Source organism: Entelurus aequoreus, linkage group LG09 (genome assembly GCF_033978785.1).
Source record: "Entelurus aequoreus isolate RoL-2023_Sb linkage group LG09, RoL_Eaeq_v1.1, whole genome shotgun sequence".
NCBI classification, from domain to species: Eukaryota; Metazoa; Chordata; class Actinopteri; order Syngnathiformes; family Syngnathidae; genus Entelurus; species Entelurus aequoreus.
Window position 1 is genome coordinate 21157240 of NC_084739.1, and position 22656 is coordinate 21179895.

Sequence of the window (22656 nt, forward strand, 5' to 3'; positions counted from 1 at the left end):
TAAACAATATAATTTGTCCATTAAATTGTTTTAAGTACACCTCTGCATTACATTGCTTATTAACATTAAAGAAAAGACAAAATAATGAAAGACAGTTGAACTTCCCTTTTTTAGGGACAGCATGGCCCATTGTAAAAGGAATCACAACGGGAGTCCTTTTACAATGGGACAGAGGACCCTATTGAAATTGTAAGATTTTATTATAATTCTTTCTTTATTATTATTCTTCCGCAGCTTTGTGCTGTAATTTGACCCCCTTAACATGCTTCAAAACTCACCAAATTTGACACACACATCATTACTTGCAAACAAAACTCTTTAGTAAAAAAAAACCCCAAAAAAACCCCTCAAAATTGCGCTCCAGCGCCCCCTAGGAAGAAAACACAGTCAAAACTGCTTGTAACTTCCGTTACGAATGTCGTAGAGACATGAAACAAAAACCTCTATATTTTTTTTTTAATGTTTTCTTAACAGGCATGACGGCACGGCGTTGTCATGTCGTGACATTGCTGGTTTTACGAGCAGAGGAGCATGTTCGGCAGCGCACAATCACGCAGTACTTAAAGGCAGACACAGTGTGTGGACACAAGAGGGAGAATGAACGCATTTTGGCTTAAAAACTAAAGATAAAAGTGAAGCTATAATACTTAAACGCCACTCTACAAGAGGTGCTTTAAACATGGCTATCTAGCTAGAAGCTAACGTCCATTCGCAGTCGGCAGTGTTTTAGCTACTTCTAAATCACTAATCCTCGCCTCTAAGACAACAAATAAAGTAAGTTTCTTACAAATGTCATCGCTGCAGGATGAGGAATAACTAAACATGCTTCAGCTAGCGCTCCTCAATGTAAACAAACGCCATGGGTGGATCTACACCTGACATCTACTGTAATGATACCATGTACATGAGCGTATTTAGTCGATACTACTATGATTATGTCAATATTCTTTATCATCACAAAATCGTTTTGCCTTTTTTTTCTTTTTTATTATGTTTGTAAACTCAGGAAATATGTCCCTGGACACATTAAGGAGTTTAAATATGACCAATGTATGATCCTGTAACTACTTGGTATCGGATCGATACCCAAATTTGTGGAATTATCCAAAACTAATGTAAAACACCCAAACAACAGAAGAATGAGTGATTATTACATTTTAACAGAAGTGTAGATAGAACATCTTAAAACAGAAAGTAAGCAGATATTAACAATACATTGACAAGAATATTAGTAATCAATTTTTTACCACTTGTCCCAAAATAAATGAATAAGAAATGATACAATTGTTACTGCATACATCAGCAGACAAATTAGGAGCCTTTGTTTGCCTACTGCTAAAATACAAGTTGTCTAGTAAGTTCAGTATTTTATTTAAGGACAAAAAAGTGTTTTTCGATTAATTTTTTTGTTAAGATAAAGCCAATAATGCCTTTTTTGTGGTCCCCTTTATTTAGAAAAGTATCGAAATACATTTTGGCACGGGTACCAAAATATTGGTATCGGGACAACCTTACAAGAAACAATAACAGAAAAGATAACATTTTGCTTTAAGTGGTTCATTATGTCTTCTTATTCATATACTTTTCAAATAACCACAGTAACCTACCACCTATCAGCTGTTCTTGTGGTTGGCCACGTCTATAAGAACAGCTGATAGGCAACACATCACAGTGGTCTGGTGACCCTTCTGAAAAAGACTGCAGATGACAGTCGAAACATGTCAGGTAAAAATTGGTTTAATAATACCAAAAATATTGTATGACTACAAGAACATTTAAAAGGTATACAAAAACTATTCAAAGTGCATTAACTTGCCTGAAATTTACTTAGGGTTTTTTTCTTATTTAAACTATAAAACATTTTTTAACAACTTGAACCATTTGATACTGAAATATAAAATGTAATAATGCAATGAATAATGATAATAAAAAAATCATCAGCATCTTTAACAGGAGTATATTACATAAAACACTAGAAAACAAAAATGAATCAAACAAATTTAGCTTTTTTTCTTTAAAATGAGGAAGTCAGGATTAATGACTACAATGAGCACGTTTTGCTTTTAGAAGCGAGTTTGAAGCATGATGAGTATAAAGCTACGGAGCCCCTAAAGGGACATGGGATTTTTTTTTTTTTTAGACATGTATCTCGTGGCCACGAGAAACTTTCTCGTGGCCACGAGAAACTTTTTATAAAAAAAATAAAAAAATCAAAAAAAAATTAATATTTTTTTTTATTTATTTTTTTTATAAAAAGTTTCTCGTGGCCACGAGAAACTTTCTCGTGCGCACGAGAAACTTTCTCGTGGCCACGAGAAAGCATTGGATGCGTGCTGATGGTTTAGTGTGTGTTAAAATGGCAGTTTAGGAGTTAATATGGCTGTATTTCCAGATAGGACTTTCCCCCATGTGTGTTGTGGCAAAATGTGAATGCTTGATTAGTAGGTGTGAGACAAACACTTTATCTTCCTGGTTATTGTAACGCTACGTGATTGACATTATTTAAGACTTTATCATGCCCGGGAAAGGACAGTTTTCCTCTTCTGTGGCTGTGGGGGGTGGGCGTGGCTTGCGGACCTGCAGTGAAGCGGAGTGTGTCAGTTAGTCCCATGTTGATGTCCTCAAACTTCTTTCTTGCTTGGAAGATACACACACAATTGTAACTGTTATTTCTTCCTGCACATAATAAATATGTACAACGTGTTTGGATGTATTCATTTATGTAAAATTGTCATTAAATGTAATATTGCCTGGCAAAAAGTGATACGACGTACGTAATATTTTGATATTTACACATCGCATATTTACACACGCGCATCTGACTAGAATACCCTTATGTGCATTACATATATCAACATCAACTACCTACTGTACTGTTTACTTGTTGAAATACCCTTTTTAGAGCAAATATCTACCCACATAATTTATATGTGTATATATAATATATATATATATATGTGTATGTATGTATATGCATATATATATATATATATATATATATATATATATATATATATATATATATATATATATATATATATATATATATATATATATATATATATATATATATATATATATATGTATATATATATATATATATATATATATATATATATATGCATATACATACATACACATATATATATATAATATGTGTATATATAATATATATATATATGTGTATGTATGTATATGCATATATATATATATATATATATATATATATATATATATATATATATATATATGCATATACATACATACACATATATATATATAATATATATATATATGTGTATGTATGTATATGCATATATATATATATATATATATATATATATATATATATATATATATATATATATATATATATGCATATACATACATACACATATATATATATAATATATATATATATGTGTATGTATGTATATGCATATATATATATATATATATATATATATATATATATATATATATATATATATATATATATATATATATATATATATATATATATATATATATATATATATATATATATATATATATATATATGCATATACATACATACACATATATATATATTATATATACACATATAAATTATGTGGGTAGATATTTGCTCTAAAAAGGGTATTTCAACAAGTAAACAGTACAGTAGGTAGTTGATGTTGATATATGTAATGCACATAAGGGTATTCTAGTCAGATGCGCGTGTGTAAATATGCGATGTGTAAATATCAAAATATTACGTACGTCGTATCACTTTTTGTCAGGCAATATTACATTTAATGACAATTTTACATAAATGAATACATCCAAACACGTTGTACATATTTATTATGTGCAGGAAGAAATAACAGTTACAATTGTGTGTGTATCTTCCAAGCAAGAAAGAAGTTTGAGGACATCAACATGGGACTAACTGACACACTCCGCTTCGCTGCAGGTCCGCAAGCCACGCCCACCCCCCACAGCCACAGAAGAGGAAAACTGTCCTTTCCCGGGCATGATAACGTCTTAAATAATGTCAATCACGTAGCGTTACAATAACCAGGAAGATAAAGTGTTTGTCTCACACCTACTAATCAAGCATTCACATTTTGCCACAACACACATGGGGGAAAGTCCTATCTGGAAATACAGCCATATTAACTCCTAAACTGCCATTTTAACACACACTAAACCATCAGCACGCATCCAATGCTTTCTCGTGGCCACGAGAAAGTTTCTCGTGGCCACGAGAAAGTTTCTCGTGCGCACGAGAAAGTTTCTCGTGGCCACGAGAAAGTTTCTCGTGGCCACGAGAAAGTTTCTCGTGGCCACGAGAAACTTTTTATAAAAAAAAAAATAAAAAATAAAAATATTAATTTTTTTTTTTTTTTTTTTTTTTTTAATAAAAAGTTTCTCGTGGCCACGAGAAAGTTTCTCGTGGCCACGAGATACTTTCTCGTGGCCACGAGATACATGTCTAAAAAAAAAATAATTCCCATGTCCCTTTAGGGGCTCCGTATAAAGCAGGTTCCCCCAGCCCCAAATCCCCACCACACCCCACTATTTGAGAAAGACTGCTTTACAGACGTTTTTCATCAAATGATGTCACAGTTTTAATTAGTACACATTTGCATAATATCAGTTATTTTACTATTTGACTTTCACTATGTGACTAACTCAAGTTTTTTTGTTTTTAGACATGGAAGGATCGCCTGTCTTCATTTTGGGAACAGTTCTTTACAAGACCCTTGGACTCATGCTACCTTCACCAAAGTAAGAGCACTGGGCCACCTGGCTGTATTTCCTCACCTGCCGTCAAAATAATCCAAACTACAAAATGTTTTGATCATTTGGGAGCTGAAGAGTTGTCGGTTTTCCCGTTCAGAATAGTAGATCAACTCTCTGCAGTAAAATATTCCTGACTTCCTTGTCTCTGGAATACCGCAGAGACATTGTTCCAAGGAAAGAAAGATCAGAAAACATTTTGAGGGAGTAATGCAAAAAGTAAACGTGTTGATGTTTTGTGGGATTGGCTTGAATAAGTTTAGGATATTCCCTAAAAATTTAACCTTAAAATGTTTGCAGGGTATTAAAAGGTGAACTGCACTTTATTTTTAAATTTTGCTCGTCAATAACAATCTTTTTTTTATGCATAGTAACTCGTAAATAAACACTAACAAAAGTCAGCTAACAATGGAAGTAATGGGATTCACTCTATTCTGCCTATAAAGCGCTCTAAAAACATCCAAAAACCTCTATCAGCATTTTGTATACATGCTGTGTATGCTGTGTATATATACATGCTGGGCTGGTGTGGTTACACGTGGTCTGCGGTTGTGAGGCCGGTTGGATGTACTGCCAAAATCTCTGAAACGCCTTAGGAGACGGCTTATGGTAGAGAAATGAACAATCAATTAACGGGCAACAGCTCTGGTGGACATTCCTGCAGTAAGCATGCCAACCGCACGCTCCCTCAAAACTTGCGACATCTGTGGATTGCGCTGTGTGATAAAACTGCACATTTCAGAGTGGTCTTTTATCGTGGTCAGCCTAGGGCACAACTGTGCAATAATCATGCTGTTTAATCAGCATCTTGATATGCCACATCTGTGAGGTGGGATGGACTATCTTGGCAATAAAGAAGTGCTTAATAACACAGATGTAGATAGATTTGTGAACAACATTTGAGCGGAATATGTCTTTTGTGTATATAGTAAACATTTTAGATCTTTAAGTTACTCTCATAAAAAATGGTAACAAAAACAAGTGTTGCGTTTATATGTTTGTTCAGTATAGTAATAGGCAAATTCATAGTAACGTAATATTTACGTATTTTGCTCATTTTAAGCATAAAGCGGCATAATAATTTATCAGACACATCACAACGTTCGCTATTTCCTTCAACAACAACAACAACAACTACTACTACCACTACTACTTATGGCAGACTTCATGAGAGACAACAAATACTTTGGGACAAATGATGATCCACAACCATAAAGCAGTTTTAGAAGCTGAGTGATGGGCAGATCCAGTAAGTAGCCCTATTGCTAAGTGCTAAACCAGAAATACTAACTACAAACATAATAAAACAATCACTTACTGTACAATGTCTGCTCTTCCTGGAATGCCGATTAATGGGATCTGTATATATTCCCGTTTATATGAAGAATTAGTCATAATCCAGGTAAAAAAAACAAAAGAAAAACAAAACAAGTGTCTTTTTCTGTCTTTCTCACAATCTCCAGGTCTAAGTTGAATGTCAAAGTTGACCAATTTCTCGGTTTATGGCCACAACTTTCTACTATACATGTGAGAGGCATGATTAATCATTTACAATTAACTTTCAACAACTCAGAGGCGATGCAGCAGCTCACCAACTCAATATATCAATAGCTGCATAAGCTTGTTACCGCTCTGGGATCACGGCGCCGCTAAATGTACTTCCTCAGAGTTAGCATTCATAATGTCAAATAATATTGCAAATATTTGGTAAATATTCAGGTCACAAGATGTAAATGGAGTATTGTTGGTGTTTTTTTTATGGGGTTTTTTAGGGCTTTATGGGCGCAATAGATTACTCCCTTTAGCTGCATTGTTTTCCACCTTGTATTTTAATACCATTGTTGCATGTGACTTCACATCCGGTTGCAAACTCCACACCGGCTCAAGAACTAGGCTGGGAAACAAGCATAGATTATTGCAATGTTGCAACTTTCCATACCAACAAAACAAGAAGGCGCTCAAAAGTGCGGAAAGATTCCACTTTTAAAAATGCGATAGTGCGATGCTAATTAAGGATTATTGTATTTCCCATAGACATGCCACTCATTAGCATCAGCAATTTTACATGGCAATTTCAACGCCTCCAAATTTGGTAATGAAATCTACAATGCATGTTACAGTCAAACAGATGGAATGTAATAAGTACACAACTTACAGTACAAAAACTTTGTAGACTGGCACAATTAACTTAATGGCAAAGACTACTTCTTGACTAAGACAACACTCTACAGTCTATACACTACTGCCATTGAACATCTTGGAATTGCAAATGCATGCAAAGTCTACTAATAAATAATACAGTACAGATTAATACTTTCAAATTGTAAGAAAACAAGATAACAACTGGACAGTGCAGCTCCGAGTTAAATATTGGATTTTAGAATTAAATGTTTTTGAACAAATAACATTTATTAGCACATTTAAACACACAAACGAGTACTGAAAATTGAGTATTGGTACCGATTACATCAGGGACAGGGCAGCAGGAATTTGTACCATATCAATTCAAATGTGAAAAAAGTACCCATCCCTACTTTACAACACACCGATATTTTACTGGAAGAAGTGATAGGAATGCTTTCTAAATGATTGTGGTAGGTTGCTCTACGAGTGTACTGCACTTTTTGCATCAATTTAAAACAGGTTGCCTCTAAATTAAGTCAAATAAGGATTCATTATTGCATGAATAATTATAGGTAAATAACTAAGAAAAAGCAACAGGGTATCCCAAACAAACACCTGATGTCAATAAGTCCCTTGGACCAGCATGACACACAGGGACAGGGCAGCCATTGCACTGGCAATGTGGTGTTCACAGGTGGAGCAGCTGGCATCCGTACGCGTGTACGCCTCTCAGCAGGATAAGCGCAACAAGAGGAGGTGTCAGACTTGAGGGTTCTCCCTTTACCAAATGTCAAGCTTGTGAAGTTCCTAAAAAGAAGTCGAGGATTACTTTCTTCCCTCTAAATGCCGTCGTTCTAGCACTCTAACAGCGAGCCGGCGAGTTCAACAATAAGTCGTTTTATGTCCATTTTGCAGTCCGTCACTAAAAGTGACTTAAAGCGTATAAAAGGTCTGACAAAAATTTTCCCAGCTCCTCTGGTGCTAGGAAGACAGCCTTCCTTTGTAAGGATAACACTTTTTCTATGCTTGGAAAGTGCTCCTTTTTTCAAAAAGAGAACACCATGTCGACTGTAAAATCACTGGCAGGTATAAAATCCTGACCTTGATGAGAGTATTTTGGACCTCAGGGCATTCAATCGATTGCAACTGGACTGTTTGGTTTGTCTTAGTACAAGTTTGTAGATGTTCCGCCTCTCATCCGAGTAGGCTTCATCAGTTCAGATCTAGTCTAGCGGATAGTGCCAAAACCCAAAATATTTATACTCCAAAACCAGGAGTGTGTGCCTTGGCAAGAATGGTTTCGCCCTATTGTAGAGAGAAAAACAACTGTTTTGATGCATCACCTCCCTGTTCACCTGTATTCCAACCCAGGATGCAGTCGAGATTGTGAGGCAACGTCTACTAGGTGATCACACATTACAGGATAGATCCACACTAAACACCAGAACAGATGTGCCTTACTTTCAATTAATGGGAACGTTTTACTGACAAAAACATGGTTGTGCAATGGGATCACCTTTCTCCCCAATAGCAGCAAACCTTTACATGGAGGATATGGAAAATAGAGCTTTGAGCTATTTTAAGGGAACAGCAGGAAGTCATTGGTACAGATATGTGGATGACACATGGGTGAAAATCAGAAATCAATAAGTGCAAGCCTTCACCGAGCACATTAACTCAGTAGACAAAAACATCAAGTTCACACATGAGGATGTCACAGACAGTAAGTTGCCTTTTTTGGACTGTGATGTCCACATTGGAGAAAACAGGGGGCTCCACACATACCGATCAATACCTACTTTTTGACTTTTTGAACACAAACTGGGCGTTATCAGAACCCTACAACACCGAGCTTATAATGTTCCTACCTGCCCAAAGGCCAAAGAGAAAGAGAATGGGCATTTGAGGGAAGCCCTCAAAACCTGAGGTCACCCCAGCTGGTCGTTTGTGAAAAGTGCATTCAGTTCCAGAAACAACAAGAACAGAGTGGATGAGGAGGAAAAAGGTGACAGACGTGAAAATATTGTCATTCCATATGTATCAGGGCTATCTGAGAAACTCAGACAAAACACCCCAGTACACTTCAAACCAGGCAACACCCTGAGACAGAGACTAGTGCATCCTAAAAACCGGACACCCACACCCACAAAAACAGTCTGGTGTATGCTATCCAGTGTAATGATGAAAGCACTGATGTGTTTATTGGGGAAACAAAACAACCACTGAGCCGGCACGTGGCACAGCATGGACGGGCAAATGACCTGCACCTCAGGGAGAAACAGCACACCTTTGAGAACAAAAATGTACAGATTCTGGATGGGGAGGACGGATGGTATGAAAGAGGAGTGAGGGAAGCTATCTACTGTATGTCAAAGTTGAAAAACGATCCCTGAACAGAGGAGGTGGTCTGCGACGCCACCTGTCTTCCACATACAACACTTTCCTTTCAGCCACTCCTAAAAGACTCTGCAATTTAGCACAGTCTTTAGTTAGAAACATGCCATTTGTGCCATTTGTTTAAAACTGAAGGAATGCTAACATGGGGGATCATGACTGTTTTGGACTGGTGGTAGTTGATCCACAGCGATCGTTCTGCCACACAATACCTCAATGCTAATGAGAGGAAATTACACTTCAACAACTGTCGTTGGCTTTGACAGTAAGATTGCTTGTTTGCATCAAAACAGTTGTTTTTCTCACTACGATAGGGCGAAACCACCCTTGCCCAGGCACGCCGTACTGGTTTTGGAATATACATATTTGGGGTTTTGGCACCAGCCACTAGACTAGTAACCTGACTCTCGCCAGATCCTTGTAGTTCGCTGAGCTCCACACAAGGATCTGGGAGTTTTCAATAGGAGATGTATTTCAGAAGGCGGGGCCTTGTAAAAATATAATTGTATGTGATTGGATAAACCACTTGTCCGTTATCTTGAACGACGTGCTACTTCAACCACTCACATCGAAATCAACCCGTGACGCTGATGAGAGCGACGCTTGGAAATTCAAACCCGGTCGGAAGAAGAGCCAAAACATCCTTGCCACCAATAAATGCCTTCAAAACCGTTCTCTGTTCATCTTTTAAATAATTAATATTCAATAGATTCGACAAAACAGTTGCAGTAGCAGAATCAATATCAGCACACAAGGCAGCGAGGGCTGCGTGCCGCCATTGTTGTTTGAATCAAACAGTCACTTTGGCGCTACGTCACATCTATGAAATCCCGCCCGGCGATCCTCATTGGTTCATTATTTTTTGCTATCTTGAAGGAGTTTGCAATGCCTTCGAGCCCAGATCCTTGTGTGGAGCTCAGCGAACTACAAGGATCTGGCGAGAGTCAGGTTACTAGACTAGAGCTGACCAATCTAAGTCTAAGACTAGAACTGAGCGATCTATGAGCATGAACTGATGAATCCTACTGGAATGAGAGGCGAAACGTCTTCTAAGACAAACCAAACAGTCTATTTGCAATCGATTGAATGCCCAGAGATTAAAATGACCTGGAGGAATGAGAACGTTCATAGGCAGTATTTTGATGTGTACAATGCACATTGGACTGCCACAATTGGCACAGCTTTTATGCTCTTGCCGCTTTGTGCATAGTGCATCTTTGAAAGCATTTCTGTTGATTACAATGTAATATGTGACCGTTTTCCTACCAGAGAAAATAACATTCTACAGTACAATTATTTGTCCTGGCACAACATTGTATAGAATAGCCTGCTTTTTCCTTCAAAGTGTTGTTGCTTTGTACAGAATCAAGTAGAAAATGAAACTCGAATCCTTGAGGCATTCCAATTTACATTATCTATCACACTCAATAGCCACAACATTGAGTATGCCCACACAATCTAATGTGATCCAACTCTTTGTGCAATTGTTACGTTAAAGAATTTGACATATTGTGTAGTGAATGCATAAAAATAAGCATTGTGTCCCGCCAATGTATCATTTCAATTTATGGTCAGTTTATTTGTAATCACTCACAGCTTATATATATACAGTACAGTATATAACAGCAGATTCCTCAACAAGGTAGAACTCGTACAATTTATTGATTACAGTTGCAGGTTTTTTTACTAGCAACGACAAACTCTTTGTGCGTTCATATTCGTATTTTCACAAAGTGTGAAAAAAAATACATCATCTTACAGCAGCACCTACAGGGACACAGTCTTTTTTTGCTGCTAATGTTGTAAAGTTCCCTGTGAGGTATTTAAGATGATCTTACGCTATTTGGAGACAATTATATTCCCCCAGTTAGCCATGCACTCGCCTCTTGTGTTTGTACCTTCAGACGTGTTCCTCCAGTCTGCCTCTGTCAGGTTTGCTTAGGTTATTTCTCTGTAACGTCTCTGTAATAACCATTTAGGGTTTTTTTTTAACTCCAGTTTCACTTGACATGTTGAAGTGTTTATTATTGTAAGTACGCATTTTTTCATTTGTGTGAAAAAGACAAAAAACATTGCTAACTTAATTATTATTATCATAAAAGTTGTTTTATTCTAATTCAATTAATCAATTTGATTGATTAATCGTAGAAGCCCTAGCTAGTATCTACAAATGAAAGCTTCCCTTATAATTGGTGCCTGGTGTTCTCTGAACTTGAGTGAGTTGGCGGTTTTCAAAGTGTGACGTGGGCCTCCCTCAAAAGTGTCAGGGAATATGCAGCTCAGCTTGAGAAAAATAAAGAAAAAACATATTTTTCGAACTAAAGGGGACTTATGATGTTTTGAATCTACATTTAAAACCGTGCCTTTCCAAATCAACTGAATGTACCACAGGTGCACTCTAATTGTGTACATGGTGGTACTTGGTGTTTTATTTTTAATACATTTGCAAAAATCTCTTAAAGAAACATTTTCACATTGTCATTATGGGGTATTGTGTGTAGAATTTTGAGGATAACAATTAATGTATTCCATTTTGAAATAAGGCCGTAGCCTGCAACATAACAATATGTGGAAAAAGTGAAGCACTGGGAATACTTTTCGTAAGCACTGTACGTATTGGATATGCGTTGGTGTCAATTCTGCATAAAATTTGCTGCTTAGTCACTTTTATAACCCGCTTTATGGGTCTATCTGCAAGATGTTCGATTTTGGAGGCATTCCCAGATTGCAAATGAAACCACGACCTCCCCTCTTTAAAAGTGTCATTTAGCTTTTGAAAATGTACACGTAAATATACAGTTTAAATATACAGTACAGGCCAAAAATGTGGACACACCTTCTCATTCAATATGTTTTCTTTATATTCATGACAATATTCACATTATAGATTGTCACTGAAGGCATCACAACTGTGAATGAACACATGTGGAGTTATGTACTCAACAAAAAAAGGTGAACTAACTGAAAACATGTTTTATATTCTAGTTTCTTCAAAATAGCCACCCTTTGCTCTGATTACTGCTTTGCACACTCTTGGCATTCTCTCAATGAACTGCAAGAGGTAGTCACCTGAAATAGTTTTCACCTGTGGAAATGGTTTTCAGTTCACAGGTGTGCTTTAAGCTGAAAGCCTGATTTACTGTCCTAATAAGTACATCCACCTCGCTCTGATGTGACGAAGTAGCCAGACTGCAGAACCCTGCGAACAGAGGCATCCAAAACTCTGTGCAAGCTCACGCCAAAATGCATGAACCCTGATGATTTGACGCTTTGGCATTGTTTTAATGTGAGTACGAAAAGACGGAATTCATCATAGGTCCCCTTTAATCTTACTTCAGTTATGTTCAAAGGGGAGAAAAAGAATGATTTCTAGTTCCTACACTGAGAGAGTCAAGAAAGTTTCCAGAAATGCAGTTTTTATCAGGGAGTTGGTGAGACCTTGAAGTGGTAGGCCACGTAAACTGACAGAGAGGGGTCAGCGGATGCTGAAGCACATTGTGCAAAGAGGTCGTCGGTAGTTGGGCTCGGCCCCTTAGTTCCAGTGAAGGGAACTTTGAATGCTCAAGGACAGTGGTTCTCAAATGGGGGTACGCGTACCCCTGGGGGTACTTGAAGGTATGCCAAGGGGTACGTGAGATTTTTTTTAAATATTCTAAAAATAGCAACAATTCAAAAATCCTTTATAAATATATTTATTGAATAATACTTCAACAAAAGATGAATGTAAGTTCATAAACTGAACATCAAATCAAGTAGGCTACTCCATTCATTACCATAATAAACCCAGAGTTTCCCCCATGCCATGATGGTTTGACCCTCACTAAAATGTCTGTCAAAAAGAACTTTGAAAAGAAATGCAACAATGCAATATTCAGTGTTGACAGCTAGATTTTTTGTGGACATGTTCCATAAATATTGATGTTAAAGATGTATTTTTTTGAGAAGAAATGTTTAGAATTAAGTTCATGAATCCAGATGGATTTCTATTACAATCCCCAAAGAGGGCACTTTAAGCTGATGATTACTTCTGTGTGTAGAAATCTTTATTTATAATTGAATGACTCGTTTTTTTATTTTTCAACAACTTTTTAGTAATTTTTATATCTTTTTTTCCAAATAGTTCAAGAAAGACCACTACAAATGAGCAATATTTTGCAATGTTATACAATTTAAAAAATCAGAAACTGATGACATAGTGCTGTATTTTCCTTCTTTATCTGATTAGGGGGGTACTTGAATTTAAAAAATGTTCAAAGGGGGTACATCACTTAAAAAAGGTTGAGAACCACTGGTCTAGGATACCAAAACATTTTGGACAATTCCATGCTCCCAACCTTGTGGAAACAGTTTGGAGCGGGCCCCTTCCTCTTCCAACATGACTATGCACCAGAGCAAAAAGCAAGGTCCATAAAGACATGAATGATAGAGTCTGGTGTGGATGAACTCGACTGACCTGAACCCGATAGAACAACTTTGGGATTAATTAGAACAGAGACTGAGAGCCAGGCCTTCTCGACCAACATCAGTGTGTGACCTCACCAATGCGTTTTTTTGAAAGAATGGTGGAAAATCCTATAAACACACTCCGCAACCTTGTGGACAGCCTTCCCAGAAGAGTTGAAGCTGTGATAGCTGCAAAAAGGTGGACCGACATCATATTGAACCCTACGGGTTAGGAATGGGATGGCACTTCAAGTTCATATGTGAGTCAAGGCAGGTGGCCAAATACTTTTGGCAATATAGTGTACATTGTAGTTGTCTGCAGCCATGCATTCGTACTTATCTTTTCAAAGGCAACATTTCTGAAACAGCTCTTGTTCTGCCTTTTTTATTAGATTGCACAGGTCAAGGTGTCGAGTTAGCGCAGACTGTGCAGGCACGCTGTAATAGAAAGTGTTGTGGACAGGATAATTCAATGACATTTATTCCTCTGGTCATTTTTGTTTGTGTGTTTCAGGAACCACACAGTTGTGAATTCCAAAGTCATTGCTGTAACTGTCAGACCGGAGCCCAAGGCCATCCAGACCCACCTGGAGATTGAACTTGCTCACCTGGCCAATGTAAGAAGTCCCTCATGCTCGGTGTTTTAACGGCCGTTAGCGCTGTAGTAACAACACAACACATAACAACACACAATGGTGGCTCAATAACTCACTTTCAAGCACTGTGAATCCCGATAATCACATACTTACGTAATTAGACCAACAATCCGTTTTATGACACTTTCTTTTACATCACCAGGTGATAAATTGTGCGTTGTTAAGCGTCACCAAAGTCCGTGTTTATGTAAGAGTCCTCCAGTCAATCTATAAAGGAGACATTACGACAAAATGTGTTGAAGGACAAGCACATCTTGCCGTAGGTTAATTACAATGGCGATATTGATGATAATGAGGATTAATATAAGTCCGTTCCTTGTGACTTTGTGTTTGGTAAACATTGCACTTATTTTCATGTCTTCCAGGGAACCCTCAATCCTCACTGTGCACTGTGGGACAGCAACTTAATGTGAGTAAATGTGTCCTCGCTCATTCATTATATGTGACGCTCTCAGCATTACTCAAACTGGCAAATTAGACAAAGACACATTTTAATGTTTATTTCATTTTACCCACTCAGTCAACACAGCAATCAAATTATGGCTATAAATGATAATTGATCTTTTTTTTTTCTTTTTTTTTTAGAAAAAATACTATTAAACTTCATTACGTGTTTAGTTTATAGCCTGTTTGTATTTTGAAACAATATTCAACACAACAAGCTGTGTAAATGTAGTTTTACACATACTGAGGAATAAAAAGCATGTACTTATTTTGAGAAGTGGAGACATGCAAAGGACCAACATCCAGGCCTATAAAGTTAAACATCTATAAAGCTCCTGCTTTAGAATAATAATCTCTTATGATAAAAAGAGCAGTGATGATTTTTTTTTAATTGAATTGAAGTATTTATTTCAACCTGCACAGTACAACAAAACCCTTTTTTTTTTTTTTTTTTTTTTTTTTTACATTTTGGCAGAGACATTTATGCAAGGCTTGAAAAGGGGTTGGATGAAGCAGATGCTTATAATATCCCAACCCCTCTCACTCATTCCACATTTAACATAAACAATATAATACAAAGAACAATACTATACAAACAAAAACAAGAAAAGCTCCTGTACACTAACAATACAATAGTACCACTGTTACTATGAGACAAGACAAGACGAGACAAAAACACACACACACACACACACACACACACACACACACTCACACACACACACACACACACACACACACGTACACGTACACATACACATACACAGACCCAAACACTCTCTGACCATACACCTCTCTCCCATCGCTCTGTGCTGAGGGCATCACTCTCTTTCCTCCTCGTACTTCTTCAGTACTTCTTTTTTAAACAGTCTTTTAAATTGAATCATGTTAGAACACATTTTTAACATCTTCCCCTAAGTTGTTCCACAGACTGACTCCACGCACTGAAATGCACATTGATTTTAAAGTTGTTCTAATTTAGGCAAATATAATTTGTTGTTTCCTCTTAGACTGTACCTATGGTGAGCATCTCTATCCTGGAATAGGTTCTGTATATTGGATGGTAGAGAGTTTTGGGATGCCCTAAACATAATTTGAGCAGTTTTAAAATTGATCACATCATGCAGTGTAAGTTGCTTTAACTCCATGAATAGTGGATTTGAATGATGGCTGTAGTGAACATTGGACACAATCCTAATGGCCTTTTTCTGCAGAGTGACTAGAGGCTGTAGATGGGATTTAATAACAATTTCCCAGACTTCAACAATCATTGTAATACGACATAATAAATGAATGGTACAATAACAGCAGAGCATTGGTGTTCAATAAATGACATGATCTCCTCATCATTCCAACACATTTAGCAACTTTTGTCCTCAAGTAACTTTTATGAGGCTTCCATGATATATTTTCATCTATTACCACTCATAAGAATGAATTTGATGAACATAATCTATTGGTGTATCATCAATAACAATCCTGATGGGTATATTACTTTTGCGATTGCTAAAGAGCATGATTGTGGTCTTCTTTACATTCAGAGACAATTTGTTGGTATTAAACCAAGTTTTTAACTTTATCATCTCCTCAGTTACAGAGGCCAGAAGTTGCTTCATGTCGTCACCTACACATGTAATGATTGTAATCGTCAGCAAAGAGTATGAACTCCAGCAGTGTTGATACTTTACATATTTCATTGATATACATTATAAATAGTGTGGGTCCTAGTATCGACCCCTGGGGGACTCCACAGGTTATGTTCATGAGTGTAGTTTGATATTGGTCGATCTGAACAATCTGCTGTCTCTCATTCAAGTAGCTCTCAGCCATTTCCTGCCACTCCCCTTATGCCATAGTTTTCCAGTTTATTTACCAAAATCCGGTGGTCAATGGTATCGAAAGCCTTTTGCAGGTCAATAAAAATTCCTATAACAAATGTATTCTTCTCTGATACTATACCATTAGTAATGTTTTCTATTAAATCACTTAAAGCTAATGAAGTTGACCTATTTTGACGGAACCCATATTGACAATCAGATAATAATTTGTGCTTTCCAATGAAGCCACGAACTCATTATCAAATAATTTTTCCAAAATTTTTGACAACTGTGGCAGAAGGAAGACGGGCCGGTAATTTGTGAAGTGGTGTTTGTCTCCAGATTTGAAGATGTGGGATGACTTTTGAGAGTTTCATTTGTGAAGGAAATTGTCCAAGTTGAAAAGATAAATTGCAGATGTATGTGAAATGGTTTGATGATTTCTTCCGCTACGTTCCGGACCCATCCTCATGTCGAGGTCATAAATGTCACGTGATGTTTTGTTCTTGCTTTATTTATGTAGGGATGGAATTGATAAGATTTTTCCAAGTTCCGAGTCCACTTTTGATTTTGCTTAACGAGTCGGTCCCTTAATGGTCCTCTTATCGATTCTTATTTGGGAAAAAAAGGGAATAAAAGGTGAATTAGCCTCAATTTTGTTCAGTTTTAAGCGGTGGTCTGCAACCTGCGGCTCTAGAGCCGCATGCGGCTCATTAACGCCGCCCTAGTGGCTCCCTGGAGCTTTTTCAAAAATGTATGAAAAATAAAAAGATGGGGGGAAAAATATATTGTTGTTTTAATATATTTTCTATCAGACAACAAACATGACACAAACCTCCCTAATTGTTAGATATCCCACCTGTTTATGTTATACATGCTTCACTGATGAGAGTATTTGGAGAGCGCCGTTTTGTCCTACTGATTTTGGCGGTCCATGAACTCACCGTAGTTTGGTTTACATGTACAACTTTCTCCGACACTGCCACAGAAAGACATATTTATGCCACATCGTGTAGACCAGGGTGTCGAACTCATTTTAGATCGGGGCCACATGGAGAAAAGTGGGCTGGACTGGTAAAATCACGGAGCGATACTTGAAAATAAAGACAACTTCAGATTGTTTTCTTTTTCTAAAAATAGAACAAGCACATTCTGAAATTGTACAAATTATAATGTTGTTGTTTTTGTTTTTTTACAATTACCTGTTGCGGTTAATAGTATATATACTTTATTTGTCGTTATTTATATTTTCTGAATAAATTATATGATAATGTTCATCAGTCAACTAATTGTGTTAATTTTCAATCTATCAAGATAAAAAAATGGATATCAACATCAAATTACAGGATGTTATTTATGTAGTTTGATTGTTTTCTTCGACTGATGTACTCACATCATGTGGTTTATTTTGTACATATGAGCATCATCTATAAAGATACAAAGACTTGCTATTGCGACATCCAGTGGACACATTTACAACAGCTGTTTCTTTCATTCAAAAATTTCAGATTAATTTTTTATACTTAGCAAACTCATCCCGCGGGCCAGATAAAACCTATTCGCGGGCCTGATCCGGCCCTCGGGCCCTACAATTGGACACCCCTGGTGTAGACAAATGTCACGACATTAGGTACACCTGCACACTCGATGCAAAGCTCCATTAGAAAAGCTTTTTTTAGCAGCATTTATGTCACTGCAAGTCGTACTGCAGTGTTACTATGGCACATGCCACGATTGGATGAAATGACTGATAGCTTTACCGAATGTCCAAGTAACACTGTGATGTCACAACGTAGCCTGACTGAAAAACCCAGCAAGCAGACGCATCCAAGCTACGTGCAAGGCTTACGCCGAAATGCATGAATCTTATGATTTGATGCATTGACATTGTTTTCAGTGGCCTTGTGGTTAGAGTGTCCGCCCTGAGATCGATAGGTCTTGAGTTCAAACTCCGGCCGAGTCATACCAAAGATTATAAAAATGGGACCCATTACATCCCTGCTTGGCACTCAGTATCAAGTGTTGCAATTGGGGTTAAATCACCAAAAATTATTCCCGAGCGCGGCCACTGCTGCTGCTCACTGCTCCCCTCACCTCCCAGGGGTGGAACAAGGAGATGTGTCAAATGCAGAGGGTAATTTCACCACTCCTAGTGTGTGTGTGACTATCAGTGGTACTTTAACTTTATACATTTGAGAAGCTTACTGTATATTGTATTGGTCTAGCCTTGAGGCTTTGTGGATGCAACATAAAAAGTCTTGCTGATGATCTTTTTGTGTGTGTTTCTGCTGAGGACTTGTGCGTGATTAGATCGAAACTCATTTAATTCAGTCGTGACTCCTAGCAGTCACTCTTTGAAATCCCCGCTATCGATACAGTTACGCAAGCCCAGTTTTACACGGGAAAACATTAAATAGAGATCCAATAGCTATAAAAGACGTGTTGATAGTAAATTTGCTGGGATTAAAAAGGAACCAGATAGTGGGCCTGAAGTGCTGATGCATCAGTCACAACTCTGCGAGTTATGTAACTCGGCACAAGTCGTGCAAAAGACACGTAGAGACTGCCTTTAAATTCAGAATCAGAATCAGAAATACTTTAATATCCCTGAGGAGAATTAAGATTTTCAGCACAATCCCATTCAGGAGCAGACAAACATTACATGGAGACAGAACAGGATCGCTGACGGGTCTGTCAACTTCCGGCGCCCCTTACAAAAAAGGTGAGAAGAGCTGGGGGGGGGGGGGGGATAAAATAAATATTCAGTCCAAGCCTGGGCCCTGGAGAGGGGGTCCAGACTGAGGCCAAGGGGAAAAAAACTCATAGCCATAGCACACATAAACATGTGTGTAAGAGGTAAACATCAAAGAACACAAAGGACATTAAAGGCATTAAAAGAGCACAGCTGATGCAACCAGCCATTTCTACACACAGCCGCAAAAGTAAAACAACAACAACAACAACAAAACATATACTGTGGTGGCCTCTGCGGTGTTCCACACCATCGTCTGCTGGGGTGGGGGGAGCACGGCCAGAGACAGGAGCAGACCCAACAAAGCAACAAAGTGAGCCGACTCCACCCAGTGTCCAGTCTGCATGGATGAGCGAGGATATGTAAATTATGGCCTTGGTGATGTTCATACCACGCAGCACACTTGAACCGCACGTTCAAATCGCTCATTGCTGAGGGTTGATGCCATGATGCCGTATGCAGTGATTTTATGTCACATTCTGGCCTTTGATGGTTTTATGCACACTACATGCTTGCCAATGCTTTTTTGTGAGATTTTAACCTGTTTAGATGGTTCATTATGCTGTAATGATATTCTCAGTCTATTCCCTGCTTGTAGCCATTACACCAAGGAATCCCATGACTCGTTGTGTTGAATGTGGTGCACAACACTGAAGCAGTTGCTTGCCCACATTTTACATAATGCAGGCTTATTACTGGATGACATTGTTGAATGTGCTGGAACCTCTCAGCCCACATTTTGGATTTTTTTTTTTTTTTGTCTGTGTGTGTTGTAAACACACATGAAGGCAGGTGCCTCTTTTCACTTGTTCTGTCTTTAACAGAATGTGTTTGCACACATTCATGTGCTATACATTGATTTAAGCCACAGTGGCAATTCAGGTTTTCGTTCTGTTTCATAGGAAACCGAATCGCATGAAAACACAAAAAAATGTTTTACCATAGGAGAAAAAATGTGAATTCAACTAATCTGTTCCAGATACACTCTAAACCCCTTTTATTAGAGAATTAATATGCATGCAGAAAACAATGCCAAATTTCTATAAATAATACCGTATTTTTCGACTATAAGGCGTAAGTAAAATCCTTTCATTTCTCAAAAATCGACAGTGCACCTTATAACCCGGTGCGCCTAATTTACAGCATAATTCTGGTCGTGCTTACTGACCTCGAAGCAATTTTAATTGATACATTGTGTAATAATAAGTGTGACCAGTAGATGGCAGTCATACATAAGAGATACTGTACGTGTCGACTACAATATGATGACAGTAAACCACCAAAACTTAAATGTTCCATTGAGAATATAGAACATTACACACGGCGCTCAAAATCGGTAAAAATGTTTTTAGTACGACTTCGGTAAGCTATGAAGCCGCACCGCTTGATGGATTGTTGACGCATTAAACATACAAGTCGTTTGTGGTGTGTGTATAAGGACCGCAAAATGGCACCTATTAGCAGACATATTGGTGTTTTGTTTGGCAATATTATGCAAAACCAACTTTTCTTACCTTCTGGTACCTGCTGTTGTGTTTGGGATCTGCATAAGTCCTGAAAATGTGCGCGGGTCCGCAATTGTAGTCCGTGCCGACACCGTAGTCATAAGCTTCTTCTTTTTCTCTACCTTCTTTGGGACATTCATCTTTCGCTGTTGCCATTTCTAATGTAAAGTAGCGAAAAGTTCTTACTTATATCTGTCAACAGACTAGATATCAAAGCGCTAAAAACTGTAGTGGGTTTACATTATTCACCCACGGAACTTTAGTTATTAAAGGGTTTCCGGTCGGACGCATTATTGAGCCACGGATGAGGAGATGCTGCTCCGTTAATGATTTAAGTAAAGTCTGAATGTCATTTAAACAGTTAGCTCCATCTTTTGACACTTCTTCAACTCCCGTCTTTGCACGCTACACCGCTACAACAAAGATGACGGGGAGAAGACGCTGTCGAAGTGAGCCACGTAAAAAAGACCGCCCACAAAACGGCCCATCCTGAAGAGACCCTCAGAAAGCTACTTGAAAGGGGGTCTGTAAAACCTAATCTATGCAACATTTTGACCAAAGAACGACCATTACATGTTATGTAGACCAAAAAGATAGTGTTTTTCAATTTAGAAAAAAATCATAATATGACCCTTTTAATGCGCCTTTTGTATGAAAAAGACCTGAATAGACCGCACTCATCGGCAGTGCGCCTTTTAATCCGGTGCGCCCTATGGTCCGAAAAATACGATAATACAAATAAATGTAATGGATAAATGAACATTTAAAATCCATTTTGCCTTTATCGAAGACTGTTTGATGGCGATGAGGTCATAGCTCCCTTTGAGACAATTGTGATTATGGGCTATCTTTCATTGATTGATTGATAGCGCCATATTAGCTTTGATTGTTTACTTACTTTAGCAGTGTAATGCATTCAGTGACATTCCGAAAACACGGACTCTCTGGAACTGGTCTACTTAAGGTTTGCGACTATCAAAACATTTGCAAACTTGAGGACGCGCACAAAGCTAATCTACTAAACTCGCACGCATAGTTTTGTCTCTTAAATGAGCTGCAGCTTCATCCTATGTATGTGTGACTGTCAAAAAAATAAAAAATAAAATATACTTATATACTGTATATATATATTTATATATATATATATATATATATATATATATATATATATATATATATATATATATATATATATATATATATATATATATATATATATATATATATATATATATATATATATATATATATATATATATATATATATATATGTGTCTATTTGGCATTAAAAATGTATAGCTGCTGAATGTCTTCAGGATGAATTTAGTGCTCAAGGTGTGATTAATCAAGCTTGAGAGTGTTTTGCTGCCGCCGTTTTGCGTTTATATTTAGCATGTTTGGAAGGTATGTGCAAATTGGCACAGTTATGCACGAATGGTTGTGAGAAAGAGGCGATTGTGCTGCAAAGACAGAAGACTGGGAGAGAGAGAGAGAGAGAGAGAGAGAGAGAGAGAGAGAGAGAGAGAGAGAGAGAGAGAGAGAGAGAGAGAGAGAGAGAGAGAGAGAGAGAGAGAGAGAGAGAGAGTCCATCCAAGTCTGTGTCAACATATTTGGACTGTCAGAAATAAAAAGAGCAGACACGGCGTCTATTCAGCAATGTCATTTTATAATGTTATAGCTACTGCGTGACTTTAGACTTAGACTTCCTTTATTGTCATTCAAATTTGAACTTTACA

General features: G+C 37.5%; 1 protein-coding gene across 10 annotated transcripts in view; it reads left to right on the forward strand.

Annotated features, from left to right (window-relative positions):
• The window catches only part of adgrb3 (adhesion G protein-coupled receptor B3), a 332693-nt gene that overhangs the window by 227670 nt on the left and 82367 nt on the right, over positions 1–22656 (forward strand). For all 10 annotated transcript variants that reach the window (XM_062058299.1, XM_062058303.1, XM_062058301.1 and 7 more), the window contains 3 exons: positions 4698–4773; positions 14261–14363; positions 14768–14811. In XM_062058299.1, coding sequence (XP_061914283.1) covers positions 4698–4773; positions 14261–14363; positions 14768–14811 — 223 coding nt within the window. The remainder of the gene's footprint in view (positions 1–4697; positions 4774–14260; positions 14364–14767; positions 14812–22656) is intronic.